This window comes from Abramis brama (genome assembly GCF_963993115.1).
Source record: "Abramis brama genome assembly, chromosome: 7".
Classification (NCBI taxonomy): domain Eukaryota; kingdom Metazoa; phylum Chordata; class Actinopteri; order Cypriniformes; family Leuciscidae; genus Abramis; species Abramis brama.
In genome coordinates, this window is record NC_139969.1 from 32,469,206 (window position 1) to 32,489,734 (window position 20,529).

At 37.9% G+C, this 20,529-nt stretch overlaps 1 protein-coding gene across 26 annotated transcripts in view; it reads right to left on the reverse strand.

The window, feature by feature from the left end:
* Window positions 1-20,529, reverse strand: part of dlg1b (discs large MAGUK scaffold protein 1b) — a 116,207-nt gene that overhangs the window by 61,800 nt on the left and 33,878 nt on the right. For 15 of the 26 annotated variants that reach the window (XM_084120193.1, XM_084120182.1, XM_084120186.1 and 12 more), the window contains exon 4: window positions 5,901-6,068. In XM_084120193.1, the coding sequence (XP_083976319.1) occupies window positions 5,901-6,068 (168 nt within the window). Of the gene's footprint in view, window positions 1-556; window positions 683-5,900; window positions 6,069-16,424; window positions 16,821-20,529 lie in introns of those variants that run through there. The other 11 variants (XM_084120179.1, XM_084120198.1, XM_084120197.1 and 8 more) reach the window with 4 other exon arrangements.

Sequence of the window (20,529 nt, forward strand, 5' to 3'; positions counted from 1 at the left end):
AGTCAGAAAAGGAGTAAACCAGGAATTTGCCATCATCATATAACATGACCATTTCATGCAGTAACCAAGGCTTTAATTGGAATCTACAGCACGGAAAAACACTGGCCATGCGCTCTGGAAGCAAAGGTGCTTCCATGCATGACAGCATGCACCAACAGATAACGAATGCAACAGCAACACTATCGCTTCCACATTCATAGACAAACAACTGTTGCATTTAAAACAAGTTGCAACACAAGTTGATCATTTAACTAGAACCCACATATGTAGATTATAGTAGGCTCATGCACTAATCAAAATGAAATATTGCTTATACAAACAGGAAGGACCAACGAGAGGTACTGTAATGTACCCTCTAGTGTCAGCATCAAGCCTGTCTGATAAAACGTATGTGACTCCTCATGAAACGATAAAACCAGCCACTCTCATCACACGGAGATGACCGACACCAGACCACACCACTGACAGCCATATGACAAACACAGAATTGGCAAGCCACAGATACTACATCAGAAGCACATAAAGATGCTCGCCAAGTCAGAGGGGTGACTGTTACCTGGACGGTCACAGGACTTTGAGGGTACGGGTTGGAGAGGGGAGTAGTAGGAGTAGTAGGAGACGGAGGACTCTCCTCGTTCATTACAGCGGACGGCCCATCGAAGATGCATTCCAGCGATTCAACCTACAGAGGGGCATTGAACTCATAGTATTACAATATAAGCTTGACTTCAAATTGCCTACAATTGCATCATCATGAGAAGAGGATAAAGAGAGGACAGACAATAGGACAAAATGAGGAGTAAGGATTTAGAGCTAGTGAGCTGCTCATCTAGTCATCGGTCTGGGGCATCACATGCATGTTTGAACGTCCTATGATACCCAAAAATGCTGTCCCTAGGCTAGGCAAGCTCACTAGGTTTTGAGACAAAGCCTAAGAGTCAGCAAACGGAGAGTGGTATCACAAGGACACTTATGTTGATGGAACACAGACTGTATATAATCACCGGGATGGAAACATTAATCCCAAATGGCAACTATGAGGATCATGCAGACTGTTTTAATATACAAAGATACAAATGTACACTATAGAACTCAAAGTAAAACAAATTCACATATGAAAAGACTCTTGGGATAGAATGTCAGTCTCAACCATGTCACTCCCACCTCCATGAACACATTCAGTAGCAAACGTATGTAAATCATTGGTACATAATGACCAGTATCAGCAGTTTGAGACATGTACAACTGCAACGACTGCTATGTAACACAAGGTGGCAATAGAACCCACCACTGCAATGGACTGAACAACTAATCTCCAAAAGTTTCCCCTCACAAAGTATCCTTGTCAAATTGTCATATGATAAATTACTGGGTCAATAACATTTAAAAGTGTCCAAAATAGAGAAAAAGGAATTAAAAAAAGAAGTTCAAAACACATGTACCATATTCTTAGAAATGTACTCTTTGCATTCAAATTGGTTTTATTTATTTTTAACTTTTATACAATTATGAAGAAATGTTTAAATTTACTGTCTTCTAACATGTTGTGTGGTGAAACCATTAAGAATATATGTTGGTGTACATTAGTAAAGTTAATATATATGTTGGTGTACATTAGTAAAGTTAATATATATTTAAAGACCCCCTGTGGTGAAATCAAGTATTTTTTTTTTACTATTGTTTATATGTCTATATTGTGTTTTAATATGCTTTAAGACAAACCATGAAGCAAGGTTGTAGTTACATTCAAGCTATTTTAAGGCATGAAGAATTTTTTTCAAGATGAGTTTTAAGGGATTCAATTATTGACAACAGGGGGACTTTAAGCTTTCTGCATATTCCTGTACCTGTATATGCTCCAGCATCCCTGCAGGGAATAAAGCAGTTTGGAGAATGGATGGATGGATAGATTTTCCCTATTAAAACTATTGTTTTTTATTAAAGAACAGATTTCTGGAATACAGAATATTACTGTATGAATCACAAAATTAATTGTGGTCAATTTAATATATTCAATTAAATAAACACTTGAATTAATTCAATATATCAATAAAAAAAACGTTTAAAACAAGCAATTGTTTGTTTCATAATTACAGCAGAAATACAGGAAATATCTTAGTGTATATGGAGGGGCCTTCAAATATTATGTTGAGCCATGGGGGTTCTTAAAGTAAAAAGAAAAAAAAAAATGTCAAAAAGGCTGTTTAGAGAGTCTCTGTGGAGATGCTGGATTGTACTGTATTGTGAGGGTGTGTCTGAGATGGATGGCACATTGCGAGGCGGGCTGGGGGAATGAAAAGGTGCCGGTTTAAGTGAGAGCAGTGAAGGTTATGAGAAGTGGCAGGTGTGATTTCTCATGTGTGGTTTGTCGTGTGCATGCTTTTGGCTTAGGCTCTGATCAGGACTGAGGAGGAGCTTGCCATGGGGTCATAAATCTAAAGGCAGAAGTGAGCGCTGGAGCACAACAGGCGCAGGACGAGTCCTAGTAAATGTTCACACAAACATATCACTTCCTGCCTCACAGTATATTCACCTTCTCTGGACAGAGTCACTCTACTGCCTTCCACTTAGTGCTTCACTCTGAGAAAATAAAGGGCTGAGCAATTTCACATACATATTCAAAGAAGCCAACAATAAATGCACTGTGGCAAATATAAAATCAAATATAAAAGTTCCTCTTCCCCCCAACCAAATTCTGCCGTGATGTATGCCGATCTTCAAGCAGAAAGAGTTACATGAAATATTTTGAATGATATCAATCCACAATCTAATGGAGCCACATAATGTTTGTTCATTTGGCTGAGCCTGATTTCTCCTAAGGTTTTCTTCTCTATTCTGTCACCAGATGGATTTTGGGTTCCTTTCCACTGTCACCTTTGGCTTGCTAAGTTGGGGACACTTAATATTCAGTAATATGGATTTGACTGAAAACACTATAGAACTAGGGCTGTCAAAATGGCTGAAAAACTCAATTAATTCTATTCTACACTATTAAATTTACCCAACCTTATATTGTTAAAAAAATGTAAATGAGTAACAAATTACAACCCGAATTCCGGAAAAGTTGGGACGTTTTTTAAATTTGAATAAAATGAAAACTAAAGGAATTTCAAATCACATGAGCCAATATTTTATTCACAATAGAACATAGATAACATCGCAAATGTTTAAACTGAAAAATTTTACACTTTTATCCACTTAATTAGCTCATTTAAAATTTAATGCCTGCTACAGGTCTCAAAAAAGTTGGCACGGGGGCAACAAATGGCTAAAAAAGCAAGCAGTTTTGAAAAGATTCAGCTGGGAGAACATCTAGTGATTAATTAAGTTAATTGATATCAGGTCTGTAACATGATTAGCTATAAAAGGTATGTCTTAGAGAAGCAGAGTCTCTCAGAAGTAAAGATGGGCAGAGGCTCTCCAATCTGTGAAAGACTGCGTAAGAAAATTGTGGAATACTTTAAAAACAATGTTCCTCAACGTCAAATTGCAAAGGCTTTGCAAATCTCATCATCTACAGTGCATAACATCATCAAAAGATTCAGAGAAACTGGAGAAATCTCTGTGCGTAAGGGACAAGGCCGGAGACCTTTATTGGATGCCCGTGGTCTTCGGGCCCTCAGACGACACTGCATCACTCATCGGCATGATTGTGTCAATGACATTAATAAATGGGCCCAGGAATACTTCCAGAAACCACTGTCGGTAAACACAATCCGCCGTGCCATCAGCAGATGCCAACTAAAGCTCTATCATGCAAAAAGGAAGCCATATGTGAACATGGTCCAGAAGCGCCGTCGTGTCCTGTGGGCCAAGGCTCATTTAAAATGGACTATTTCAAAGTGGAATAGTGTTTTATGGTCAGACGAGTCCAAATTTGACATTCTTGTTGGAAATCACGGACGCCGTGTCCTTCGGGCTAAAGAGGAGGGAGACCTTCCAGCATGTTATCAGCATTCAGTTCAAAAGCCAGCATCTCTGATGGTATGGGGGTGCATAAGTGCATACGGTATGGGCAGCTTGCATGTTTTGGAAGGCTCTGTGAATGCTGAAAGGTATTTAAAGGTTTTTAGAGCAACATATGCTTCCCTCCAAACGACGTCTATTTCAGGGAAGGCCTTGTATACTTCAGCAGGACAATGCAAAACCACATACTGCAGCTATTACAACAGCATGGCTTCGTCGTAGAAGAGTCCGGGTGCTGAACTGGCCTGCCTGCAGTCCAGATCTTTCACCTATAGAGAACATTTGGCGCATCATTAAACGAAAAATACGGCAAAGACGACCACAAACTCTTCAGCAGCTGGAAATCTATATAAGGCAAGAATGGGACCAAATTCCAACACCAAAACTCCAGCAACTCATAGCCTCAATGCCCAGACGTCTTCAAACAAGGCAAGAATGGGACCAAATTCCAACACCAAAACTCCAGCAACTCATAGCCTCAATGCCCAGACGTCTTCAAACTGTTTTGAAAAGAAAAGGAGATGCTACACTATGGTAAACATGCCCCGTCCCAACTATTTTGAGACCTGTAGCAGAAATCAAATTTGAAATGAGCTCATTTTGTGCATAAAATTGTAAACTTTCTCAGTTTAAACATTTGCTATTTTATCTATGTTCTATTGTGAATAAAATATTGGCTCATGTGATTTGAAAGTCTTTTAGTTTTCATTTTATTAAAATTTAAAAAACGTCCCAACTTTTCCGGAATTCGGGTTGTACATATCAGTATGTAATATAGACCACTTTTATCATGCTTTTTTGGAGCTGAACAGCTCCATTCATTATTTTGCAAAAGAGTGACCAGAATTTTCTTCATAACTGTGAATTAAGTGTTGAGTAATTAATTCAGGTTCGGAACCAGATTAGGGAGTGTAAATTATGTCAAAATTCTTACGATCGAAGATTTAATCATTTTTATTTGTATGCTCATTTTAACCATACATTAAACATACAAAACAGCTAATACAGATTTATTTTAGTAATGCACCAAAATTTTAGCCACCGAAAAAGAGAAACTTGTCAAAATGGGAACCTGCCACCTTTCCTTTAGAAACTGAAAACATACTAAACTATTATATCAAGACATTTTTAGAGCATTTTAAACTCATGCAAAATGGCAAATCTGTGAACTTTTCTGAGTAACAAGGGAAAAAAAAATATGATTGAATCATGAATCGATTCTTTGAACAAAAGAACTTAAGAAATTAACTGAACTTCTCACCTCTATTACTTTCATTGCCGCTGAAGTCTAAATCAGAAAAGCTATTATCTAATAGAATACATTTAAAAGCCGCTCATCTAAAAACATTAAAGATGTGTCCCATGTTTTATGTATACCTGCAACAAACGCTATAGTTAAGAGCAAGTAGCAAGGGGGGGATACATGTCTTTGTGTCCATTGTGCCAGTCTTTCACGTGCTTTAGCGGTGTGGTTTAGATCAATGTCCAATGAGCCTGTGGGCTCTGAAACCCCCTCTGTGTTATAAAGCACACTAATAATGAGAATCCCATTGAACCAAGTGCATTGGTGGATTAAGAGCCAATCTAGCAAAATCATTCTATTTGCCCAACATTTTCTCATTCTGACCTCATTGTATGCTTTACTCAAAGTTATTCGTTTTGATCGATTGTGGCAAAAAAAACAAAAAAAAACAGCTGAATGTACAAAAGCAGTAGCAGTAATATGGTTGTCTGGCTTTTTCTTGTAATAATTACAAGAAGGGGAAGCCATTCTAAAACCTGAAACGTGTGTTTGTGTTTTGTGTATGTAAAGAGTGAGGCACACACAGTTATAACTGCATGGCAGAATTTGGACAATGAGGTGATAGACAACATGGCACAAGTTAAAACAGGTGAACTGATCAGGAAGTGTAGATTCCAAGACCAGGGCCTACCTTCATTGGGGAGATATGTGCATGTGCCACATAGCCATGGATGTTCTCAATCTGGGAAAGGTTCTTCTCGGCCACTTGGACCAGCTCTGGCCCAGGAGCCTCATCGGTGAACTGGGGCGAGCTTTGCTCCTGTGGAGATCCTGTGTCTTCGTCATGTTGTCTGTACTTCTGTAAAGAACAACAGTGACCAGTCAGAAAAGATGAATGCTTGAGAAGAGATTTGAGATCTTATTTTCCCTTTGAAAACTGCTTGGTTTGCATTGATAACGTAGTCACAAAAATACTATTTGAAAACTTCCTACAGAGGCAGAATTTTAAGCCATCGTAAGCACGCTTCTGAAATGAAGGATGCTTTAAAAGGTAGGTAATTTAATTATTTAATGCCTCTGAAGACTATTTAGGCCTTGTCAGAGAAGCCAATCCCAAAATGTAATCCAAATGCTGGACAAGAAAAATACAATTAGCTTATTTATTTCAATACTGAGATGTAAATGTAATATTTAAAAAATAGTTCAGTTTAATCTAAATGGTTATTTTACCCAATGTCTGTGTACACTATATAATTATATGCTTATGTTAGCTTAGCAACATGCTGACGCCAACTTATTGAAAGAAATAGTCTCTTTTTTAGGAGATTTGTGCGTGGAGTTTCTGCTTCAGCATTAAAAATCAGTCACTTATGAGGTTCTATGATTGTTAGGAAGTTGCCTTACAACACAGCTGTCTATGCAGGAACTAGACAGCAAGACATCTGTCTAGGTTTTGTAACAGAGCTAAGATATTCAGACATATCCAGACAATCAAAAATGTGAAATTAGGAGGAGGATGAAAAAAAGACTGGCTTTAGGTGATTTTAGTAATCATGTAGTTGGTGCAAAAGGAATGAAAAAGGAATTTGGTTGCAGATACTTTAATCCTGAAATTTATGGAAATCCTTGACTGAAAGTAGAGATGCAGTGAAGTGTCTTGACTGGACTGTAGAGCAACAGTCAAAAGCATACAGTTTTAATGCAAAATGATTGAGTAAATGATTTGTATCCCCTCATTTCAACATTACAAAATATACTTTTTAAGCGAGAGCTTAAGTATCATAAATGTTGTGAATAACTACAAATATCCACATTTGATTCTAGAAAAACAGAAGACTATCAACCAAAGACTATAAATGGTGCACTTCTATTACTTACAAATTTGAGAAACTGCTACACGCAATATGGTTTACGTCCCACCTTCTAAGTCACAGCAGCTGCCGTTAGAAGACTAGAGAGACTTTAGGACTGCACATGTGCATTGGCTGATCTAGCCAGAAAAGTAAGCTTTAAGAAACAACATTTACGGGACAGTTAAAGGGGTCATCGGATGCCCATTTTCCACAAGTTGGTATGATTCTTTAGGGTCTTCATGTAAAGCTTGTAACATACTTTGGTTAAAATTCCTCAGTGGTTGTGTAAATCAACACCCTTTTTACCTCCTCAAAAACAGTTCTGTTCACAGCGACCCATTTCGGTGCATGTCTCTTTAAATGGTAATGAGCAACTGCTCACCCCACCCCTCTCTTGGGCATGTTGACAAGACACATAAAGTGCTGCCTTGGTGGACAGTATACAAATGGCTGAGGGCGGAAATATGCTAATACGGGACAGTCCGTCAGTGGTCGTGGGCGGAGCATGAGCAATATGACATCATATTGCTCAGAAAATCCAAACGGATTGATTATTGAGAGTGTTTAGGTTTTTTGAGGATTAAAAAAAAAAGGAGTGAATTTTTTTTCCATTGTTTGGTGGTTGTGTCCACACACTGCAAAGACACATTTATATGCAAACCCATATAAAAGTGAATTTTGCATCCGATGACCCCTTTAATGTCAGATTTTGTTGCTGATTTGAAATATGTTATTTCATTGTGAGTTCGGAAAGCAGTTTTTGAAATTTCAGGATTCTGCTATTCAGACAGATCTTGGTCTTGGATGTCCGAAATAGCTGCCCGGAGGCGTTCGGAGGCGTAGCAAATATGGCCGCCCACTGCACAGACTTTCCTTGAAAGGGACTTTGCTATCAACCCATTCCCTTGCACTACAGTAGCGCTTTCACATGATGATGAATGGGTTCCCCTCCCTCTAAAATACATTCAGTGGAACATGCTTTCACAGAAAACTGATGAGCTGTTTCCACACAGGCGGAGGATGGACACAGTTGCCATGGCAACAGGTTTATCAGATACTGACTACTTCTCACTATGAGTAAGCCTGTGATTCAAGCAGCCTTATTTAAAGCCAACATAAGCCTCACTGGACTAGTTCAACCACTTAGCTTTATGAATTTGCATGGTGTATAATCAGTAGCTAGATTACAGCAAAGATCAATGGGGAATTCACACTGTAAAGTGCTTTGGTTTACTTACTTAAGGGAAATTATGTCCATCATCCACAATGTTTTAGAAAATATACTTAATGATGGATGTTCAGGACAACCGAGACAACCATCTTACATGTCATTCTACATCTTAATCTATCTATCCATCAGACAGATGCGAAAAAAATCACATTTAGAAGCATTCAAAATTTGCAGCTTCTCTCTACCTCCTACGGATCTGCAAATTTGATGGCATCATTCTACACTTCTGCTTCTTTTTAGATTTTCTGTCCAATCAAATGCTCTCTAGAATCTGAAGTCTCCCGGCCCCTATGCTGGTCAGTTCAATTGTTCACACATTTACTATTTTCTATATGGTTTATTTTGTGTAGGCCTATCTATACCTGATTTATCTCATATAGGATGCATTTGGTTAAGAATTAATGCTGTAAAGCGTGCCATTGATCATCTTCAGGTTCAGCGCATGCAGCTCAAACAACAATGCACGACTAATAATAACTATGATTGGGACTGTCATATTACATGACATTATAAAGAGAACCCTATTGTAATAAAAAGTTGTGAATTCATTGAGTTTAGCTGCCGTGTTTCAGCGCGTTGTTACAGTAGAGTGCATCCACAACAGCAGTTACACATACTGAGCACGCATCTGAGGCGGCATTGGTGACACATTGTATTAATCGTTATATTTTATTATTAAATAATGAATTTAATTAAATGATCAATCACATCTACTCCTTTTAAAAATCCCACTAGCCTTTTATTTAGACTAAAAACCCTTCTCATTTATTTGGTGAGGAACATGGCGTTTTGAACAGCAGACCCTACCATGCTGTTGGCTATAAGTAGACACATACTGCAGTATTAAAACTATGATTAATCAATGAATTGATCGTTAATTTAAACGACAATTGATCATGGGAATTTGTGTAAATTGTCATCCCTAATAGTAACAGTTTCATATTAAATCTAAATTTAAAAATTATCAAAATTCTTTCATAATTTTGCCCACCCTGACTTCTTGTTTCAGTCGGAAATGCATCAAAGCATGAATAAAATCTGCGCTCATCAAGGCAATTCAATGGGACAATCCAATTCAAAATGTATTTTTAGGGCTGACAAACTTTAAATGTTAACTTAAGATATTAAATGTTTAATAGAATACTGTATGTAAATACTGCATCACATTTATTGAATTCTGATATTTTAACTGCTTTGAACAGAACAGAATGAACTGAGAGCACACACTGAGATCGTTAACTTCACACAAGACACCTACTTAACTTAATGAATGATTATGGAGACAAAGCACGAATTTCAAAAGGCGCTTTTGCACCCTTGAAGGGCACTTCAGAACGGGGACGCCATTTGTAGGGATGTTCCAAACACCGGTGAATCCCTTCACGAAGTGAATAATCTAGGTATGGCGTGAGAGTTGAAGTTAATGTATAAACAGAATAATACAAGTTGTTTTGTTTTTTTTGTGATATACAGTATTACATTTTCGTCATGCATTTCATATTAAGTTTAAAAAAGTGTCAGAGGTAAGAAATGTGTAAATTGCTTTGTTTAAGAGCAGATCGGGAACACACACACATCTAAAGCATATTTTAAAAACTTCATTATAAATGTACTATTAACAACAAGATATTCTTATTGTCGTTGACTAACTTTTTCGTGTTAAAGTGAAGCTAATGAGGAAAATACATGGTCTTGACTCTTTCATTGCTCCCTTCTCCTAGTGCGTTCCAATCGGTTTCATTATGACACAAGTGCCTTGCTCCCAAACTGATTGAAGAACTGAGGCACACAGAAACACAATAACTGAATAGAAACATAACATACAAGTTAGCCCTAACGTTTAACAGTAATTAAAACTTAATGTGCCTGTAGAAATAAATTTGAACTGAGAGAACATGTTTCTCTTTATCATTTGTTTAAATCATTTGCTTTGGCTTCAGGACATTGAAATTGTAAGTCAATTATTTAATTTAAGAATATTATTTCACATTTTTATGCAACATTGTTTCTCATCTCTGTTTTTTCATTCTTTATATTCTCATACAGTACAAATACATTTTTATGCATGGAAATATACTGTCTTTATAATTTAGGAAGGTGATCCTTGGCATCTAAGTTAGAAAGGACTTTATTGTATTTGTTCTGTAAACGGTACTTTTAAGATTACGGTAGTACATGTTCATAAAATCCAGTGAGGTAATATTTTAATAGTTTAACTGTAAATTACCTACATCACTATAAAGCAACATACTGAATTATTTTGGATGTAACAATCCCTCTAAACACTTCTCAACTACCTATAACTGGTGTGTTTTGTTGAACTGACAGCGAATTACACAATACACTGAAACTAAGCCTTAATAAAAAGTCAAAGGTATCTAAAGATGTAGCTTTATCTGGCCGCAGTCTGGGATGTTTCGTGTTTCCCTAACAATGCTGCCATGTTATGTAATCCTCTCTAAAAACCATAAATGGAAATGTCAGCCAGACCGGAATAAAGAATTGCTATCATTGAGATTGATTTGTAGGTGTTCGGTGTGTGGAGCATGTGGGAGGAAGCACATGATAGAAGACGAGAGCTCACAGTCTTCCCTCATGAGCACATGAGGAGGAGGGTCTCCTGGCAACCACGACCACTCACTATTGAGTCATGGTCCTTTATGACTGAGGTAGGCAGCTCTCTATTCAATCAGGAGCTTTCCTGGGATACACTGGATACTTCACCACAGCAGACTGGAATCCAAACTGACTCCAATTTCCACCTCTGCACACTGTGCCAACATTCACAGCTTCAAATGAGAACACACACACACACTGCAATAACCTGCTTTATGTGGCAATCTGTCAGTAAGATTAAATGTTTTACCCACAAGTTTAAATCTGATGTGAAGAAAAGTTTTGAATTACCATTTATTAACATGGCACTATCACTGCGGGACAAATTTTGTGCCTATGTTTAATACTTAGAACAAGGGGTTGTGCAATCAATAACCTCTCAAGTATGAGCAAACGTAATAGTGATAACACTCCAATTTAAATAAATAAATAAATAAATAATTAAAAAAAAAAGTCTGATCATGGACTGCTCACAGGGTCAGGTACAATGATGGTATTTATATACATAATGTAAATATTTGAATATATATATTATAACAAGCCTATAAGCAAGTGTAAGCTTGCGCTCGATCGGCCCAAAGTCCGGCTTCCGGCCAGCGCGGAAGGTCTTTACGTGTTACTGTCTTTTCTCGTGGCAAAGTATTTTTGATTAAATGCAATACATTTTCTCATCTGTATTCTCTCATTATTTCATCTGACTCCATAAATGAAAAGGTTTTTATGATGTCTGTGGATCATTAAATGTGAGCGAATGTTTGACTATTCCTTTTAACTCTTTAATGAAAATAATGTCAAAGTCAGTTAGAATAATCAAATGTAACAATTTATTATGTCAGGTAAATGTATCATGCCGATTACATAATCAATTCAAAGATAATCGATACAAAACATCAAAAGCTCTGGAATAAAGAGAAGAGATGTGAACCCGACATTTAAGAAATACATGAGGCTGAGAGTCTCGGCCATTCTCAGCCTCACGGGCTAATCTGAAGTACACAAGGCCCCGAACCCTTTGCTGCATTCCATTATATAGACATAAACCTCTTTCACATGGAAACATTTGCTAACAATGGTAATTTGCATTCAGAGTTGACACCTTTTCGGGGTAGGAGACCATTTGTCTAGAGACCAACCCTCCTTGCGTGCCAGTTATCTCTAAACTCTTAAAAACCTTATTACCTTTTGTTTTACTTATTTGGAAATGAGACATTTGTACCAGTCGCCCTGAGACATTTCAAATGATACTAAACATGTATAATACTCGATGATAATCATTCACATTAAACTACATATATTCTTGGGTGAATTCAGGTGATCTTAGCATGAGAGAGAGAGGGTGAGGGATGAGGGAATGAAATGTAGATTAGGATGACTCGGAGGTGAGACTTTCGTCTCGATAGTGCACAAGGGGGAGTTCAAATGTTAATTTTCAGCAAGGTCTTGTCTACTAGAGGAGTGGCCGTTCCTCAACCAGTTCTTCCAGTTTTTCCAGTCTTACACAAGCTTAATTGTTATATAGCCTACTAGTTTGACATGACAGAAAAAACTTTTAGTTTTAGTTTTAGTTTTAATAGGCTTCCAAAATACTCCTTCACCTTGCTCATCTTCCAAGTGGACATTTCTCTGAACCTGCCATGAGAAAATGAAAATCTGAGGTAAAATTAAATGATTTTGTTTTATGCTCCAGATATAAACTTTTCAAATAATATATTATTTTGACATTAAATGTGGACATTTTTTAAAAGACTAGTATTTCCAAGTTGACAAGCAGGATCACTTATTTTTAAGAGACATTTTAAGCTTTTAGGGTTACTTATAAATTTGTCAAAAGATTTCATAAAGACATAGACAAAGAACTTAAGGATCTGTAGTTTCTTTTTCCTTGCATCATTTATAAGTTTGCAATCTCGGAAAAAAGTGAAGTTACAGTTAGTGTCAGAACTGGTTCACATATGCCTCAAAGGTCTTGTCAAAATTACACTGTCAACATCCCACTCACTAGAACATAAGCTTATCCTTAAGGATTAGGATGAAATACTCTAGTAAACAGACTCTTCTTTTCTCCTTATTAATACAGGGAGGCATCCAGTACTGGAACAATAAGGGGGCAGATTGGATCCATTTGAACCTGGATGATGTAAAATTTAAATGCACATATCTGTGAATGCCTTTTCATATTCTACTAATAAAAAATAAATACCACTATAAACACACATAACCAGGAGCTACAATTAAATATACATGTTTGAATGTATCATTTCTTGTAACAATTGCATAATGAGCCTCAGCTCCACATCTGTCTAAAGGCATTAACCAGCAACATAAGTGCTGTCCTACTGTTATTACAGGGTGACCGAATGGTAATGCTTTACATCGCCTGTAACTAAATCCTCACACAAGCCATTGGCTCCAGTGCCAGAGGACAATCATCAGAAATGGTTCTACCAACAAAAATTGGGGTGACATGACATGGCATTTGGGCAATTATCCCATCTGTGTGATCAGATGCTAAAACTGAGCTGGCAATCTAGTGAGCAGAATAAGCTCTTCCGCTCAGCCACTACTCTTTCAAATCAAACAAGGCCTTTTAAAGGCAAAGATTGCAAGGAGAACTTTGCGAGCAGTAGACCAGAGAAGCTGGTGAAAAGCATACGTGCACCTCTAACTTAACTGTGTTAACGTGGTGAGGTGTTGCGCTGCTCACAAATTGGGATATATAGCCTGACTTATCATTAAATCAATGGAGCGTGGCAGAAACAGAGAGCAAAAGAGAAAGGAAGCCTACCAAAGCCATCATAACCTCCCATGTTTGTTAAGAAACTAAAAATAGAAGCTGTATATTCAGCAGGCGTGTTCTGGAACAAAAGGACGATTGACTAAGAAATTAGTATTTACACAAGCAGCAGTCCAGCAGCCAGCATAGGCTCCCTCATACATCACTGTCACACTGCCGTTTTCCCCTCTAGTTTAATCAGAGAAATGCTTGGAGTCATTTTAAACAGTCATTACTTACATATTACACCTAAAAACATAATTTCCATGTTTGACTTGAACCAAAAGAATATTGAAAAAAGTACTTAAATTAAATCTCCAATTGAGAATGTAAAACTTTCCATGCTACACATCTCATACTGGGCTCAAGACTGCAACTTTTTTTCTAGTCGGTGCGGGTAAATTTTGTTAGAGGTCACACGGGTGTCACCACCACGTTGCCCAACTGATAAGCTCCATCGTTTCTGCTGCATATGAAAAACATCAAATGACAAACGAAACGATAGCATAACGAAACCGCGCTTCTTGTTTGAGCTGCGCAGTGCGGACTGTTTGTCATCTCGGATTAATAATAGACAGCGTAGCGTGACCTCTGAACAGGTTTACTCGCAGGCCTTTCTTCAGTCACAAGGCATCATTACTACACAGCACTGGGAGATCCAGTGAGAATACGCTTGAATTCGGCACAGTATTAATAACATCGCTGTGAGATCTAGTAAGAAGCATCAGCGCAGAATTCTCTGTTATAAGTCATATCAGATCAAACAGCACTGATTTGGAAACCAGGAGAAACATTGTGCCATGAATGAACAAGTTAAAGAAGGCTTTCTAGTCCACAAAATCACCAACATTCACCATGGATTTGATGTAGTAACGCTAACTGTAACCATGGTATTGTGGCAGAAATAGTCAAATGTTTTTACATTATTCATTTATGGGTTCGTACAACCTTTTAAATAAATAAAATCAAATTTAGATTTTTACATTTTACTGTTGTACAATGTTAATAAAAGTAAATTTGATCTGTATCTCAACTCAAGCTCAGTGTGTTACTGTCAAATGTGCATTTCAAAGAAATAAACATATTAGTTACTGCACTTATTGATGCAAAACAATATAAATTGTATTATTAAATTAACTTTATGATTAAAAGTCCCCCGACCCTGACCAAATCAGGAGCTGGTGGAGAACTTAGTGGCACCGTGCTACTGCTCTCAAATGTCAGTCTGAAGTCCTGTCATATGTATGGTTCAGCACTGTTTTCACAATTTAGAAATTTCAGGAATGGTTGAGATTGAAACAATTTTGGCCTGGTCAATTTAACTATGGTGAAGTTCTTGTAATAAAAGTTCACAACAATCTTGTAGTATTTTGAGGTTTGCCCCTCAAGAATTCACCATTTTTTAACAACTGACAACGAATTCCAATTGAATGTCAATCACGAGCAGAGCAGATGGAATGTAATCCTATGGGCTGTGCATCAAGGATTTGAAAAGTTAATGCCATGGTTCGAGGTGGCATAAGACGCCATGTGGCACCATACAGGCAGTAATCATGCCAGAGGCCAAAGGGCACTAGTTAAACACTGTCTATCCCAATGACTTCTGACGGTTTATTGAGTGACTGACGACTTCATCATTTGAATTAATGTGTCGTCATAGGCTTGAGAGTTAAAAAATAATGAGAACATGTGACACTAATCAAAATCAATTCACCACAAACAATCAGTCACTTTTGCAAAACTATATGTTACCTACAATTTCATGATCACGCTGTACTGAATAATTCAGTATAAAAATCTAGATGTTTCATACATGAGATTCTGTAAGAGTTTGATCAGAAGCTTCTTGTGCTCTGGTAATGCCAGAGCTAACGCATTACTGTGACACTCATTAGGCACAAGCAGGCTTTACCCTGAGCTAACACAATGAAATGTGTGCAATCTTCATCAGTGTAGAGAGAGTTATTACTGGAGAGCAGAGTGTTAACTATAGTCAGAGCAGAGATAAGCCAATGGCTGATTAAAAGAGAAAGCTGTGGATAGAGGAAATGCACCCCTGACTTATGCACTGATACTTCTAAACATGCTGCTAGTTAACATAAAACACATTCTGAAAGTTGATATGTCGTGTGACATGGTACATTCTATCTAAAACTATTTTAAGCAAAATTTGATTGTTTTATTTATTTATTTATTTATTTATATGCATTCAGGTTTTATAACTCATGTTAATATACACTGGTGAGTATGTATAAATGTACGTAACGTATAAGAGCTGTCGGCTAACAAGGACCCAGGTCCGACTTCGGTCATGCCCTGATCCCACTTCTCCAACTTTTATTTTTATACGCAACTATCCTATAAATAAAGGCAAATGCCAAAAATAAATAACCAAAACAAAATCTAAAAGAAAGAACCTAATGTTTGTACTTTCCCTTATACATTCATATAAATTTCATATAAAGTCGATGGACATGTTTTGTGTCAGCTCTCCATGGGAATATCTCTACTTTGGTGTATGCTGGATCTTTAAGACAACACTTATCTCACTAAGTTGACTGTATGTGCCTTAGAGATCAGACTTTCTCTTCTTCAATTTTTCTGGCTGCTGTATAGAATAAAATTTTGGCAGCAACACTTGGCTACACCTGGATGCACATGCTGGACAGATTCTCACAGTCTGTCCTCTATCTCTACCATGAAGCAAACCTGAGAAACAGAGCAGAGAGCTCCGCCACCCACCTTGCATCCAAACATGAGCGAGATGGTGCTATTCGTACAGGCCACTTTGCAATGGCACAGCATGGGCGAGAAACAGTCCAACTTCTTGATGCTGGGCGACATTTTTTCGCTGCTATGGCAGCTGAGCCGCTCGGCCAGCGAAGAGCCAGAAACTCGCCTCCGCAAGCGACACTTGCTCCTGCCTCTCCGGCCACCTCCTGCTCCACCACCTCCCCCCGCACCGCCTCCTCCTCCTGCCCCTCCACTGCTGCTGCTGCTGCCCGCTCTCACCATCCACCCTCATTCCTCGTCTCACTCCATCACGCCAGGGAAGGGACAGCCAGTCTGCTTCCTTCATCCAGCGAGTTTTCCACACGCCCCCCTCTCCGTCACCACTGTTTCCCGCTGTCTCTCAGTGCCTTTCTTCTTCTGCTTCACTTGCTTGCAATGAAGAATCTGTCCCTGCACCTTCTTACCGGTCTTCCACGGTCCGTCCTTCTCCTTTTTTGACCAGCGACCTCACGGCTGTCAGTCACAGAGTAGATGTTTACACAAAGGCCTCGCTGGAGCCATGCCGTGTGCGAGAGAGTGCGTGCATGCGTGAAGTACAGCTTTCAGGTTTTCTGGTTAAATCTTCTCCATCACACAAGACACCAGACAAGCACCTCTTTCCCAACAGAGAGGTGGAGAACACCACAGTGAACACAACGCAGTGAGTTGTGAAGAGAATGAGGGGAAGAGGAGGAGAGATGTGAGGGGAGGGAGGGGAGGGAGGGGAGGGTAAAGCTGTTGTAGAGCGTGGGGTTTGTCACATGGGCTCCGTCAGACAGGAGTTGGGTTGAGTCTCTCTCTGTCTCATCCACAGCGTGGGTGCTCTACGTCACCCGATACATTGAGGGGAAGGAAAAAAGCTAAAGCAGTTACCAGTGAGATAGAGGAACAGCAAATGAACATCCTCGGGGAGCACAGCCTCACATGGCGGAGGAGCAGCAATAATGGAGAGACTTCCTGCACGTTTACACAGAGGAGAGAAAAGGGGCAGGGGGAGGGGAAGCTCGGAGACTGGCCAATAAGACGACAGAATGTCATTGGCAGCTGACTGGACAGTCTGGCTGTGACCTTCTGAGAATGGTGCCATTTCTTGAAGGAATCCATACGATGGAGAAAGTGGTCCATGACAGGGTCACTCAGAGAACCTCTTAAGCTTTACTCTAGTCTATTTTTCCCATTGTATAAGGTTTGATTATGATGTCCGTGGAACGGTCAGACAGGACAAACCGCTCGGGTCATTGGCCAAAAAGGGGCAGTAACATGGGGGAGGGTCTGCAATGACAAAGATCAGGCTTTGACTTTGCTTTAGGAACATTTTAAATCAGCAGTCAAGCTAAGAGGGATGTAGCAAAATACTGCAATACACACTAATCCAATCCTTACAGCTAATGAGATCATGTTCGTAAGCAACGTGCGCATACATGTGCTATGATCTGTCAGCGCAGATATCCTAGTCTAAATTCAAAGCAAAATAATATTGTAATAAACAACAGCACAATTTGTTGTGCCATCTTATTGGTTTCCCTAAGATATTTCAGTTTCTTCTCTCATGCGCATTTACATGTTGTGCAAATGTCAAAGGGCTCCAAGCCAATAGTACCAAAAGTGTAAATTACTCCTAATTTACGTTATTTTGGTTGTCGGTGTTCCTCACTGTCCAAGTGTGACTCAGATCCTGCCGTTCACTTATGTTCTCTTGGAGAGTTGTGTCATTTCCCCCCCATTATTACACTGAAAAAAAATTATTCGTTGAATTTAATAAAAAAAATTATCGTAAGTGGTTGCACACAATTGATTTTAGCTACATTTAAACAAATGCATTAAGTTGAACTTAATCAATTTTAGTTCAACTTAATGCATTTGTTTAAATGTAGCTACAATCAATTGTGTGCAACCACTTACGATAAAAAAATTGATTAAATTCAACAAATAATTTTTTTCAGTGTAATGGCATATTCCAAATCGCAGCTTAATTTAGTACTGACAGCTACAAAAAACAAGAAATAAAATTTACTTAATTTTTATTTGGCAAGTTTTTTATAAACTTATAAATACTTTATAAACTTAAAAATATTTTTTAAGTACATTTCACACATATTTTTTAAGTAAATTTCACATATGGAATTAAGAAAACTCTACTTAACTAAGTTAAGTGAAAGTAACAAAGAAAATAAGTAATTTTAACTTGGCTAGTAAACGGTTGAGTAATATCTATTTAGTTGAAGTTTCCTCTGCAATACATTTCACTCATTAAATTAAACCACACTTTTAAAGTATATGCTTTACTTAGAAACATCTGTGTGAGACACCATATCTACAGTTCAGAAGTTACCCATTACGTGAACGCAGAGACCATACTTGGTAGACAATACACAATGACGGTAACATTTGATGGATCGTTTTTGTGTTTGAATGTGTCATTCTGAGTAGAAAATGAAATCCAAATCTAAAGTTACTAATCCTAACAACAAAAGATAATGATAGACTAAATGATAAAACAGTGTAAATACAGCTGTAAAAAACTGTAAAATCAACCTCATTAATTATTCAAGGCCCAGTGCATGATGGGAACACCAGTATCAGAAAATTGAGTAATTTTATAACGTTGATATTTACGCTTTCATTTCTACATGCTTGAATTGAGTGCTAATATAGAATTTACTTTTTTATTTTTAATTCTTGCCTGAACTAACTTTTTCATGTAAATTACATTGTTTTTTCTGTAGTATTTACTTCACCACAAAATCATTTTTATCAGTGTAGAGCTCCACAACTGCTAATAAGCAGATAGCAGAGTCTATCAACCTGATCTGAGAAAGTTTGAAAATTTAAATTTTTTCATCTGTGGCACTTTACAATTTATCAATTTCTTTTAGTATATTTTTTTAAAAAAAGTACCACCTGTATTGATTGAAAAAGCAACATCTAAACCCCTGGAACAAGAGCTTGTATTTTGAACTGACCAAATTCTACATTTATTCGGGTAGCTGGGGTGGCTAAACGCTACTCATAATTTTAGCTATGAATCAGAGTAAAGCTGGGTATTGTGGCAAGTACAGTTATTTTTCTTAAAAGAACATTCGGGCTGTTACTGTGGTCAAGATTGTTCAGACTGTTCCCGGGGGGTCTGCTTCATCATTACAAACAATTACATAAAATAATTTCCTTCTAATAAGCATGCAAGTACTTCCTGAGAAACATAATTTAGCACAATTCTCACCACTAGCCCAACAATGAGACACAACAGGCTTGATAAGTAAACTTGTATTCAAAGCCATTTATTTTTGATCAAGTTCTTTTTTGAGTAAAAGTGAGTAATATCACCAGCCTAATCAAGGATTTGTCATAATTGCAAACCTCTTTGGGAAGCCTGAAATAAATGCGCACAGCTCCACCCTGTGGACTAGATCTATAGCTCACGGATCTAATGCTACGAGTTTGTGCTTGCATACACTCTACTATTATCTCTATTTCACAAATGTGAGCATGTTTTATCAGTTGACACAAGAGATTCTAACTAAGAGGAAAAAGTAGTTGATCTGCTCTCCTTTGATTGCTGTTAGAAACATGCAAGTACATTATGTACAACCACCTTCAGAAGACGCTGGACAAGCCTTTCTTCACGTCAATTAATTTTATACATCGATTTGGGCTTTTCAGTATGTAATGCCATATAAAACCAGGAGAGGGAAGCAAATGAATACAAAAGCCTTACCTAAAGTGTCCAGTGACCAAACTAACCAGCAGTTTAGAAATGTAATCCAGCAGATCATTCATACTGAGAACACTCTCACTGTATCTTAGGGTAGAAGATTTCTATGTCTTGTTTCCCTGTAATTTGATGGTGTCAAGCATGCTGTGCTTAAGCAGAAAATTTTGGCAGATTTGAACGGGTGTAAACGTTTTATATGTGAAGAATTTAAATTATAACCTCAAAGCAATCAAACAAGTTCAGAAAAAGTGGACTGTGTGTTTCTTTGGAGCATGACGGTTACAAGCAGAATTAGAAGTATTGCTTGTGTGATGTTGCTTAACTATTTTATACATATTAAAGACAAGAACCCATTCAGGGGCA